The sequence below is a fragment of the Halichoerus grypus genome, chromosome 3 (genome assembly GCF_964656455.1).
Source record: "Halichoerus grypus chromosome 3, mHalGry1.hap1.1, whole genome shotgun sequence".
Classification (NCBI taxonomy): domain Eukaryota; kingdom Metazoa; phylum Chordata; class Mammalia; order Carnivora; family Phocidae; genus Halichoerus; species Halichoerus grypus.
In genome coordinates, this window is record NC_135714.1 from 129,663,082 (window position 1) to 129,675,218 (window position 12,137).

Below are 12,137 nucleotides of genomic sequence, written 5' to 3' on the forward strand. Positions count from 1 at the left end.
TGAGGTAAAGTTCTAGATGGAGTGAATTTCATGATTCAGAGTATATGTGAGCAATGGGATATTTAATATTGATTTTTAGAAATAACCAAGGAAATGTTTTTAAAATTTCAATCAAAGAAATTCCAGGTGAGTTTAGCCTAAAATACAGTTTCTTGGGGGGTACATTACAATTTCCCAGCCATGAAACGGGGATGCTGGAGTAACCAGTTGAAGAGATGTGATTTTCTTTTTTTTTTTTAAAGCCCATTGTTGTTTTTTTTAAGATTTTATTTATTATTTGACAGAGAGATAGTACAAGTAGGCAGAGAGGCAGGCAGAGGGAGAGGGAGAAGCAGACTCCCCGCCGAGCAGGGAGCCCCACGTGGGGCTCGATCCCAGGACCCTGGGACCATGACCTGAGCCGAAGGCAGCCGCTTAACCGACTGAGCCACCCAGGCGCCCCGAGATATGATTTTCATTATCAGTACTTCCTTTCCTTGGTATTTAGAGGAATCATGAAATTGCTGCCCTTTCACCTAGTACTGTCTTGAAAAATACTTTGCTGTATTGGTGGGTTGGAACTGAGGTCTCTGTCATGGGTAGGGAGGATGCATTCAGGTCTTTTATGTCCTCAGGAGTACCTTTGTGGTAGTGGCTTTGATTTAGGTCAGATGTAGTTGCTGGTTTCCAGTCCATTGAGACATCATGGAGCCCTGGTGTTGTCGGGAGAGCATCCTCTTAGGAACAGAATCCAGAAACAGGATACGAGAATATTTGGGTTGCCTGAATGTTCAATTTGGGCAGCCAGTGGTACTCAGGGTGGAAAGATGTTTTGACGTCTCTGAACGGGCTTGGTTGCCGTGATCGTGTTGGGTTGCCGCCCAGCTCTGTTCCGAGCTTCGGGGTTGTGGAACGGCCGCACATTTTCGATCCGGATCCGTGTGCCCGGGTCGCTTTCATGAGAGTGCTGCCTGGCCGGGGTGGGCCGTGTCATGGGCGAGCTGGGCAATGTGTGCAGCATGAGCTCCAGTTCTCATTTAAGGACAGTTCAGTTTAATTGCGAATGACAGGTCCTGTATTTACTGAAATGGCTATCAAGCTTGCCATTTTTATGAAAGACGTTATTGCAGGACAGCTATTATTGCACGTGCGACTTCCAAGTCACTGGCCCGGGCTGGTGTAAATTTGTGGCTTGCCGTGAATCGCAGCCAGCTCTGCAGCGTTAGCTTTTCCTGGAAGCAGTGGTCCTCTGGTGGCTGGGGCCACACCAGCTCTAAGTCATTAAGCAGATATTCTCAGGCCCCTTCTCGCTTCAGCCATCATTCTATAAATCACACAGCACCCCTTCTCCATCAGATCACAGCTTAACACAGAACACTGTCGAACCGGTTTATACTCCATCCTTAAATCACATCATCGAGGAAGCATTTTAAGAAAATGGAGTTGATTTTTTTTTTTTTTCCCTCTCTTGAATGACTGTCATAAACTTAATGCTTTAGAAAGAGCTCTTTGGAAGACTAAGAATTGTTTTCGGGATAATTTTGCCTCAGTAAATCCTCTCTACGTTCAGGCATTTATTGGGCCATTACTTGTTTTGGAGGACATATTCTCCGGCCGCTCATTAACTGGATAAACAAACAGGGCATTAATGAAAGATTTTTGGTGAGGTTCCCCACAGGGAAGAGGACAGGGACACGATGGGGGAAGCCTTTAGTTCCTCGGTGTCTGCACTTAGGATCCTAAGACAGATGATGATTTTAGCTAGGACTGACCCTTCCCATCCTATTGGGTCATTGTGAATTTTGTTCCTGTCTTATGACGTATGAGTAAACCTCACTCACTGTCAGCCACACAAGTTACAAGACCCCCAGTAGGCATGGTCGGTATGCGTTCGATGTGTAGTTCAGGCATCTCTTGGGGAGCTGAGATTTACTGTGTCATTTCAGAATCTGACAAGGGCGATGGAAATTCTTTTTTTTTTTTTTTAAAGATTTTATTTATTTGACAGAGAGAGACACAGTGAGACAGGGAACACAAGCAGCGGGAGTGGAAGGAGAAGCAGGCTTCCCGCCGAGCAGGGAGCCCGATGCGGGGCTTGATCCCGGGACCCTGGGATCATGACCCGAGCCAAAGGCAGATGCTTAACGACTGAGCCACCCAGGTGTCCCGGGCGATGGAAACTCTTGGGCCAGATTATAAATTTCATGCAGCTGAGGCTGCAGAAGTCTGTGCTTCTGAGTGTGTGTCTGCTGACTTTTTATTGGGACAAGTCTGTAAAAGACCTGTAACAAGGCCCCTTTTTGCCTGGAGATATTTTTAAGAGGGAATTTGGTGTTGATCTTACTTAAATGATTTTTGCTAAATTGTTTGACTAAGGGAGGCAATGAGAGAGGATTTCAATCAGATTCTATCCATCTCTCACTTTAGGGCCAGCCGTATTCACAAATAATCCATGAATACATTTGTCTAAGATGTGCCAGAGAAGCACGGCAGCCGTTTCCATGCTGCTCTTGGTACTGGGTAAATAACGTGGCCTTTGAGATAGACTCAGTGTGTTTTTTCCCCCAGTAGTCACTATGTAGAATCCTTGAAGTGATGCAGCACATTCAATAGAAATGAAAAAGACGATATGAACTGTGGGTCATTTCCATAAGCTGTGTATTGAATTAATCAACTCAAAGCTCTAGAAGGGTGTGTACTTTCAAAAATTCCATAGCCTTCTTCCAGATAAGCAATAATTACAAAAGTGTATGTGTGTAAGCTCAGCGAAAACATGCTAAACTTGGTATAAATTACAATTAGCTTCCTTTTCTTGGGGCACGTACACTTTGAAAGATAAGAACAGAAGTTCACCTTGATGCATAAGCCTGGACAGAGTCAAGAAGCTCCTTCCTAGACCCAGATGTCCAGAATTTAAAAGCCTACTAGTTGGCAGCACCAAGCTCTCATACCAAAAGGCCCCACAAAAGGCTGTCTGCTAATTTTGTTTTATCAATTTAATCAACCTTCACTAAAGTTATTCTGTGCCAGGCAGTGTGCCTAGTGTTGAGGCTTACATTCCCAACCTCCCACCAGAACCAACCAGCCGACTTCCTTTTCAACTAACAGAACCCATGGTTTGGGCATGACCAGGTAGAGCTGCTTCATGCCGACCTGGAGAAGAGCCAGTTTTCCAGCACATTCCCTTCCCAGCCTGTAAGTGTGGATTCCAATGACAGATGGCAATGGCTTTACCGAGGACACTAACTCTTACATTTTAATGAGATTTTCACCAGAACAGCAAAGAACCAGACTGAGTTCTCACTCATGCAAAGACGTATTTCAAACTGTATTTGACTGAGGCCTGTTTATGAGCAGAGCCATACTTTGTGAATTTCTGACACCGTTGTTATGCAAACGTATCTTTTGAATATATAGTCAGGTTCCAAGGAAGGTAGCTGAGCTGTGCCTTTTCTATTAGCAGTTATAACAACGTAACTGTCCAGTTTTCAGGATTTCAACAGTGGGCATTCAAGACCATGGGGAAGTTGTCAGAGGTCAACACCCACCACTTAAAGGTCAGGTGTTCTCATGATGGCATTTTTCTCTGGAAATGATCAGTCCATAATACAGTTCACACTGGACATAAGTTTTGGGAAACTGTCTCCATCAGCTGCCTCCTCACCCCGCCCCCCCACCCCATCACCCATTTAAGCAAGGCCTTAATTTGAAATGGTGTGGAAAGATCCCCCAGTGGCTTCTGTAAAGTTTGATGTCCCAGAAGCCAGACCTTTGGTGAAAATGGAGTTTGTAAAACAAAACTGAACCCTATTATTTCTTACAAAACAACGATCCTGCCAAAATCCAGTCTCAGACGTCTTTGCCCATTTGTAATTCAGACCTGCAATGCGAGGAGAGAGAATGGACTCTGCCTTTCTCTCTCGAAGAGAAAAAATATCTTACTTCTGGGTTCAGTAGTTTCCAGTATTGGAGCAGAATGCGTGAGGGCCACACGGCTTCCTGGGTGAGGGAACACCTTCTCTCACAATATTCTTTTTGAAAGTTTTTTTTTTTTTTTTTTTTAAACCTTACCTCCTCATGCTTGTCTGGAATAAACCACACACCTGGTTTCCTTTCTGTCCCTGCTTTCCCGGCAGGGTCCGAGGGAGGCTTCCGTCACACTCTGAGGGAGGGAAGTCCTGAGCACCGTTCACTGCTACACTGGTGACGGGGAAGGCCTGCTTGTCCCCAGTCCCCCAGCTGCCACGGCAGCATCGTGAGGGAAGTGCTCGGACTCTCCTCGGTAGGCTTGGCAATTCTGTGTAACATCTGAGACTGCAGAGAGTCTGTTCTTCTCCCGATGCCAGAGTTTGACATGTGCTCTTCAGAAGCAGCCTTGAAACCGGTCGTTAAGTGTGGCGAGTCAGGGGAACAGCGGCACGCGGTGCACGCTGGCTGCGGGAGAGAGCAATGGCATTCCCGTCCCGAGTGCAGGGGCCAAGGCAGCCCAGCCTTCACGAGGGTGTTGTTAACTGCACCACAATTACTGTTAAAGGTCAAGATTCTGATGTTCTAGCTTATCATCTTATTCTTCCCAGGCAGAACAAATCAATTTAATGTTACGGCTTGTTTATCTTTCTTTGGCCTGGGGGTGGGGGTGGGGAGGGAGTTGTCAACTGCACAATCTTTGAAGTGTAAGTTAATTTTTTATGTGATATTTCACTATATATTTTATTCATTAAATTTATTTGAAAACTTCTGTTTGTGTGTGTGTGTTTTTAACAAAAAATTTTTCATTTAATTCTCAGACCTCTACCTTCCGGGATCCCTAGGGAGCTGAACAGGCAAAGTCACTTTTAGTCCACGGATGAGGGAATGCTAGTAAGACTAACACCCTCCTTCCCATCCGCACGAGGCCTCCTGTTTACAACATGTCGATTCTGTGGTGGTTTTTAGCTCCACTCATCTACTTTCAGGTCTAAAGTACTGCATCCCAACGAATGAAAAGTTTTCTCAGAACGGTGACAGCATTTGAAACAGGGTCTCACTTAGTTCCGAATCACTGAGCACTGGAACTGTGCTATTTCTTCCCCACCACTGCATCTGGAACCATCTCGAAGTCAGTGAGGCAGCCGGGCTGTCGGGGCTGGTCTGTCTGTGTAGGTGGCATCCCGGGGCTGTAGCTGGGGCCAGGGCCTGGGAGCCCCCGGATGGCACGTGTCACGGGCTCCTGTTCTCAGTCGAGGCCACTCTGCTCTCCCTCGGGCACAGAGGGACCCAGAACGGCTCATGACGACAGCTTCCTCTCCAGGATCTTCTTTATCACAGTCGGGTCTGCTCGGTTGAGAGTTGCTTTTCGGACCAACCCGATCAGTTTGTTTATAGCTCTGGGGTTTCCCCTCTTCACGTCCATTACCTTTAAAGATAGGAACTGTTTTAGAGAAGAAAATAATGACACATGTACTTAAAAATGCTAAGTTAAGGTTTACATTTACTGACAAATTCAGTTTCTTTTCTGTTAGCATTTGATACAAAATGAGAAAAGGAAGAAGGAGGGGGTGAGCTTCCGAGGTCTCTGGGCTCCTGTCACACGGGATGCTGGCCACTCTGCCTTCTGAGGAAAGTGGACAAGGAGAGGGCTGTGACGCATTGTGAGTACTGCCTACAGCGAGAGCTGGTGCACAGGGACGAGGGCGCTCGCCTGGGCGCCGCAGTGACACGAGGACGCGGAGCTTCTCGGTCTCGGGGTGAGTAACCTAAGATGAATGATCTAGTCTAGTCAGAGTGAGGTCCTTCTCTAATCTTCCAGTGGTGGTCAGCAGGCACTGAAATGCATGGCTTTCCTTCTCCCCCAACTCCCTGCCAAGACGACGTGTTTATCAGAAAACAAATCCACAAAATGGCAACTCTCTGGGAGCATTTGGGTTGGGGAGTGCGCTGTGGTGGGCAAGGTGGGGACAACAAAAGCAGGAGCCTCCGGATTCCTGTCAAATAGCTTCGGACTGTCAGGGCCACCCACCCTGCCCTTCCGCTCTGCAGCATCTTGGTGGGTAATGACATCTGTGGGTATCTGCACTCGGTGCCGCAGAACGAGTCCAAAATGGAAAGTGTGCCTTTATCAGTCACTACAGATGAGGCAGGGAGATGGGACTGCCGAGACCCAGCGCAAGCTCATTTTCCTTATCGAGAGCTCTTTTCAGAGCTGTTAGTGTCCCTGGCAAGCCGATGGGTGGGGGGGTATTATTCTGAAAGAGATGCTAGCAATTTTTTACCCACTAAAAAATCTCTAGACAGTATGATTGGACTTGGGGAAGGAGGGATGGTACTCATTTTAGCTTTTATATTTTGTTCTATGCCCAGAACACAAAATGACTTGGTTTTCAGCTATGCCCCTGTCAAGGATTTTCTCCATAATTTACAAATAATTTCCCTTTCTGCCTTTCTTCCTACCTCTTAAAGGCAGGGAGCTAAAGTGTCTGCCTATCTTTCTTCCCCTTCTGCAGTCATGCCTGCTGGTTTATTAGCGAGAGGTCTCCTTATAACGCAGAGCTAGCTAAAACAGATTCAAAGTGCATCATGCTGGGAGGTCAAAACTTGGATCTAGTGAGCTTGATCAACACCCCTGAAAACCCAGCTCCATGAGATTAAACCCCAGGGGTGGATATTCCTTGTAGGAAAGATATTTTTCTAATATTCACCTAATTTCAGCTCTTGACCTTAGCTAAAAGCAGACACAATTTATTAGGGACTTCCTGATGAAACTGGGCCAGCCCTTATTAGGAGGCGCCTCTGGGCTGCGAAGGGAAGCAGTGGAGAGGCTCTCGGCCGAGTCCTCAGGCCGGCGCTGGCCCTGTGCTGGCCAGGAGGGTGGACCCTTGCCCCGGCTGCACATGAAGCCCCTCTTCTCCCTGCAGGTGATAATTACCACTTGAGGATGCCCCTCCATCACGGTGTGGCAGACCCGTTCCAGCGCCTCTTGATCCTGCATCAGTTCAAGCTTCTTTTCTGAAACAATCTGCGATGGAGTCTTCCCTTTACTCCGCCACAATTCCTCAAACACCTCAGGCCAGAGGAGGGGGAGAGAGATGGAGAAGTGAATACTTGCTCCGCTTGCCCAGCGCCAGGGCAAGCAGAGCTGGGGTGGGGGAGAGCAGATTCGGTGAGGTCCCAGCTGTGTGGCTCTAGCCCATGGGGCGCCCGTCCCCTGAAGCGCCTGGGACGAAGCCGCTCTAGAGGGCACGCAGACACAGCGGGCACCGTCCCGCTCGGACTCAAAGCCCACGGCAGAGAGGGGCTGGCGGAGGGGCCGGGTCACGAGCCGGACAGCCAGGCGCAGCTCTGTCTCCCGTCCACCGAACAGATGAACTGAGCTGCTCCTCTGCTGCACGAGCGGCTGGCAGAGGCTGAGCGCGGTAGCCGCTGCCCTGCCGTGACGTCCAAACACAGTCAGCCTGCTGGCAATCAGGACGTTCGGGGAGCAAGAAAGTGGCCCCGTAATGAAGCTACAAAATGGAAAATAACTAAACACATAAATCATAATCCACAGGGGCCTCTGCCATGCCACGTTTATCCCCTACCGGTGGAGCTAGGCCCAAATCTGGCTGGAATAATTAAGTTAATGGTGTATTTTTCTACTTAAAAAAAAATAGCAGCAATAACAAATTCCCAAACTTATCAAAGTAGGGGGAAAAGGAATATATTTTTAAAGAAGGCATTTCCTAGGGCAGTTTTCCTCATTCCTCTTGTTTTTCCAGTGTAAGCTGGAAGGGCGGGGGGTGTTGGGCTCCTCGGTTAGTCTCCCGCGGCGCCTCCTTCATGTCCGCCTGCAGTCAGTACCGAGCACTGAATGTTCCTTGTGAACATTCTGGCTGAGAACAGGCCAGCCAGGGGCCACTCCTCCCAGAAAAACAGAGCTTGTCAATAATTAGCACATACAGCAGAACAAAGGAAGGGGAAGATGCCTGGAATCTCCGTAGAGCCCTAAGTTTTCCCCAGTCTGGACGGAAACCAACCACAGATACTTATCACGGCTGCAACAGTCAGTGCCCTTCAGCTCAGCTGTCCGAGTACCCACCTGACTGTGGCCCAGAGAGGTCTCTGGTGGGCCCTCCCAGGAGCTCCCCTGCAGGGCCCCCCCCAGCTACACTGCACAGCCCTGGCTGCTTATGGAAAACCTGTCGTTGCTCTTAGAAAAATACTGAATATATATGCCTCCAGTCAATTTTGCAACTATTTATTCAGCCAGAAAAGGGGTAAGGCACTGAGGGAGAGGGCCACAAAAGCAGATAAGAACTTTCCCTGCCTTCAACAAACTTATTAATGGAGTGTCAGCAGCATAGGAAATGGAGACCAGAACAATCTGTAATGCAGATTATACTCGGGGAGCTGCCAAAAGCAAGTCTGAAGAGTTTCTTTGACCTCTTTCCCTGATATGTTTTTCTTAAATTGACTTAAATCAATTGTTAAAACACTGTTTCTAATTCTATGAGTAAATACATGTTAGGGGGACATGATCACAATGGCAGAGTAAGATGATCCTGAACTTGTCTGCCCCATGGACACACCCAAACTACATCTACATGTAGAACCACCCTTGCTGATGACCACCTGAAGACTAGCAGAACAGCTCTTCCACAACTGAAGATCTAAAGAAAAAGCCACACTGAGATGGGTAGGAGGGTCTGGCAGAGATGTGGTCTAGTCAGGACCCACACGCCTGGTGTGGCACTCCACAAGCGGGGCGGATACCACAAATGCCGAGGTCCTCCCTAAGGTTCAGGCCCTGCATCAGGCACCCCTGCCCTGCGGACCTGCACTGGGAATATGAGCCCCATCCCCATAATCTACTTTTAAAAATCAGCAGGGAGAGCAGGAGGGCTATAGGAAACAGAGATTCTGCTCTTCAAGGGCGGGCACACAAACTCACTCTGACATCCAGCTCAGAGGCGGCAGTTTGAAAAGTGCTTAGGCCATACACGAAGGAGATTTATTGACTAATTTTAGGGTATGTGCCAGAGGCATGTGGATCTGTGGGAACTTTCTTGGCCAAAGGAAGCACTGGTGGGCGCCATTTCTGATACTCTCCATCTACCTTGCTAGCACAACTCAACCCACCCAAATGTCCCCCTGCAGACCTACCCTGCCTGTCCTGGCAGGCACCCCTCCAAGCAGTTCCTGTGCACCACACCTGGGGCCTAGCAGGGACCAGCACTCCCCCAAAGTGGCTCCTGCCCTGCTGTGGTGCGTGGACCTGGCTGGCCCCCACCAGCATGCCCACAGCAGTTACAGACACGCACTGCAGCCAGGTAGGCTGGGGGCCAGCCCTGCTCACCAGTGTGCCTGCAGCACTAATGGCCAAGCACAACAAAACAGCGCATGCAATCCACAGAGGGAACACCCCTGGAGCACTTGGTTCTAATGACCAGGAGAGGCTGTGTTTCTGGGCCCCACAGGACACCCACATAACGTCACTCCTTCAAGACTGGGAAATGTAGCTGATCTGCTTAATACACAGAAACAAATACAGACAGGCAAAATGAAGAGACAGAGGAATATGTTCCAAACAAAAGAATAAGACAAAACCTCAAAAAAAAAAAAAACCAACAAAAAAACCCAACTTAACAAAATGGAGATATGCAATCTACCTGATAAGGAGTTCAAATTAACAGTCATAAAGATGCTTGCCAAACTTGGGAGAAGAGTGGATGAACACAGTGAGAACTACAACAAAGAGAAAATATGAAAAAGAACCAATCAGAGCTGAAGAATACAGTAACTGAAATAAAAAATACAGGAGAAGGAATCAACAGCAAATTAGAGGATGCAGAAGAATGAAGAATGGATCATCATCTGGAAGATGGTAGTGGAAATCACCAAAGATGAATAGCAAAAAGAAAAAGAGAATCTTAAAAGCAGCAAAAGGAAAGCAACTAGTTATGTACAAGGGAAACCCCATAAGACAATTAGCTGATTTTTCCACAGAAGTCTTGCAGGCCAGAAGAGAATGGCATGATATATTCAAAGTGCTGAAAGGAAAAAACCTACAACCATGAATACTACCTGGCAAGATTATCATTTAGAATTGAAGGAGAGAGAGAGAGAGAGTTTCCCAGAAAGAAAAGCTAAAGGAATTCTTCACCACTAAACCAGCCTTACAAGAAATGTTACAGGGCTTTTTTTTTTTTTTTTTTTTTTAAGCTTTTATTTATTTATTTGACAGAAAGAGCACAAGCAGGGGGAGCAGCAGAGGGAGAGGGAGAAGCAGGCTCTCCATTGAGCAGGGAGCCTGATGCGGGGCTTGATCCCAGGACCCTGGGATCATGACCTGAGCCGAAGGCAGACGCTTAACCGATTGAGTCACCCAGGCGCCCTATAGGGACTTTTGTAAGAAAGGCCACAACCAGAAGTAAGAAAATTATGAAAGAAAAAAATCTCTGATAAAAGCAAATATACAGTAAAGGTAGTATGAAGGTTAAAAGACAAAAGTAGTAAAATCAACTATATCTACAAAAATTAGTTAAGGAGTACACACAGAATAAAAAGATTTAAAATATGACGTTAAAAACATAATGGGAAGGGGAGGAAAAATGTAGTGCTTTTAGAATGTGTTTGAACTTAAGCGACCATCAACTTAAAAAGACTGCCATATACATACGGTATTATATTAAAAACCTCATAGTAACCATAAACCAAAGACCTATAATAGACACATGCAAAATAAAGAAAAAGAAATCAAACATAACACTAAAAGTCATCAAACCACAAGAGAGCAAGAGAAAAAGGAACAGAGAACTACAAAAACAACCAGAAAACAATGAACAAAATGGCAGTAAGTACATACCGAACAATTACTTTAAGTGTAAATGAATTAAATGCTCCATTCAAAACACATAGGGTGGCTGAACTGATTAAAAAAAAAAAAGACCCCAAAATGCTGCCTTACAAGAGACTCATTTCAGATATAAAGACACATAGACACTGAAAGTGAAGGGATAAAAAAAGCCATTCTATGTAAATGGAAATGAAAAGAAAGCTGGGGTACCAATAATTATATCAGACAAAATAGATTTTTAAGACAGACTGTAACAAGACAAAGAGCATTACATAATGATAAAAGGATCAATCCAACAAGAGAATAGAACAATTATATCTATGCACCCAATACAGGAGGACCTAAATATACAAAGCAAATAGTAACATAAAGGGAATAATTAACAGTAATACATTTGGCCCTTGAGAGCTTGTTTGGAGGTTCTAGCAGGGGAGCGCAGCTACTCGTATACCCTTGACCGAAGAACGGTCCTCCTCTATCGGGAAAGGTCATTCTCTTCGACCGAGCGCGCAGCTTCGGGAGGGACGCACATGGAGCGGTGAGGGAGGAAGGGGACACCCGCCTAGCCAGCCAGATCAGCCGAATCAACCCTGGCGATCAATGGGGTGACAGATGTCACAGCCAGATCGCCCTCACATCCTACATTTGGCCCTTGAACAACATGGAAGTTAGGGGTGCTGATCTGTGTAGTCAAAAACCACATAGAACTTTTGACTCCCCCAAAACTTAAGTACTAACAGCCTACTCTAGACCAGAAGCCTGATAATGTAAACAGTTGTTTAACATATATTTTGTAATTATATATATTATATACTGTATCCTTTCAATAAACTAGAAGAAAATGTTATTAAAATCATAAGAGAAATACATTTCTGTACTGTACTTATCAATACTGTAAGTGAATGTTGTCTGTTCACAAGAATCATCTGTCAGTACCTACACCTCAATATTGTCTTACACAAACACTATTACATGTGTTACAACAAAAATGAAAAGACAACGTGAAAAAAGTTGTATTTACAAAATAAAACCTTTCTAATATATATTGAAAAAAAAAAAAACGTGTATAAGTAGACCTGTCCAGTTCAAACCTATATTGTTCAAGGGTCAACTGTATAATAATAGTAGGGGCCTGTAACACTTCACTTACATCAATGGATAGATCATCCAGACAGAAAATCAATAAGGAAACAGTGGTCTTAAATGACACACTAGACCAGATGGACTTTAATAGATAAACAAAGAGCATACCACCTCAAAACAGCAGAATACATATTTTTTTCAAGTGTGCATGGAACATTCTCCAGGACAGATCACATTGGCCACAAAACAAGTCTCAATAAATTTA

At 45.9% G+C, this 12,137-nt stretch overlaps 1 protein-coding gene across 2 annotated transcripts in view; it reads right to left on the bottom strand.

Moving 5' to 3' along the window:
• Window positions 1-4,008: 4,008 nt before the first annotated feature.
• Window positions 4,009-12,137, bottom strand: part of GATB (glutamyl-tRNA amidotransferase subunit B) — a 91,797-nt gene continuing 83,668 nt past the window's right edge. Inside the window, exons 12-13 of one of the 2 annotated variants that reach the window (XM_036092461.2) lie at window positions 6,884-7,018; window positions 4,009-5,389 (exon numbers count right to left, since the gene is read on the bottom strand). In XM_036092461.2, coding sequence (XP_035948354.2) covers window positions 5,246-5,389; window positions 6,884-7,018 — 279 coding nt within the window. In that variant the 3' untranslated portion in view covers window positions 4,009-5,245. The remainder of the gene's footprint in view (window positions 5,390-6,883; window positions 7,019-12,137) is intronic. The other variant, XM_036092536.2, reaches the window with a different exon arrangement.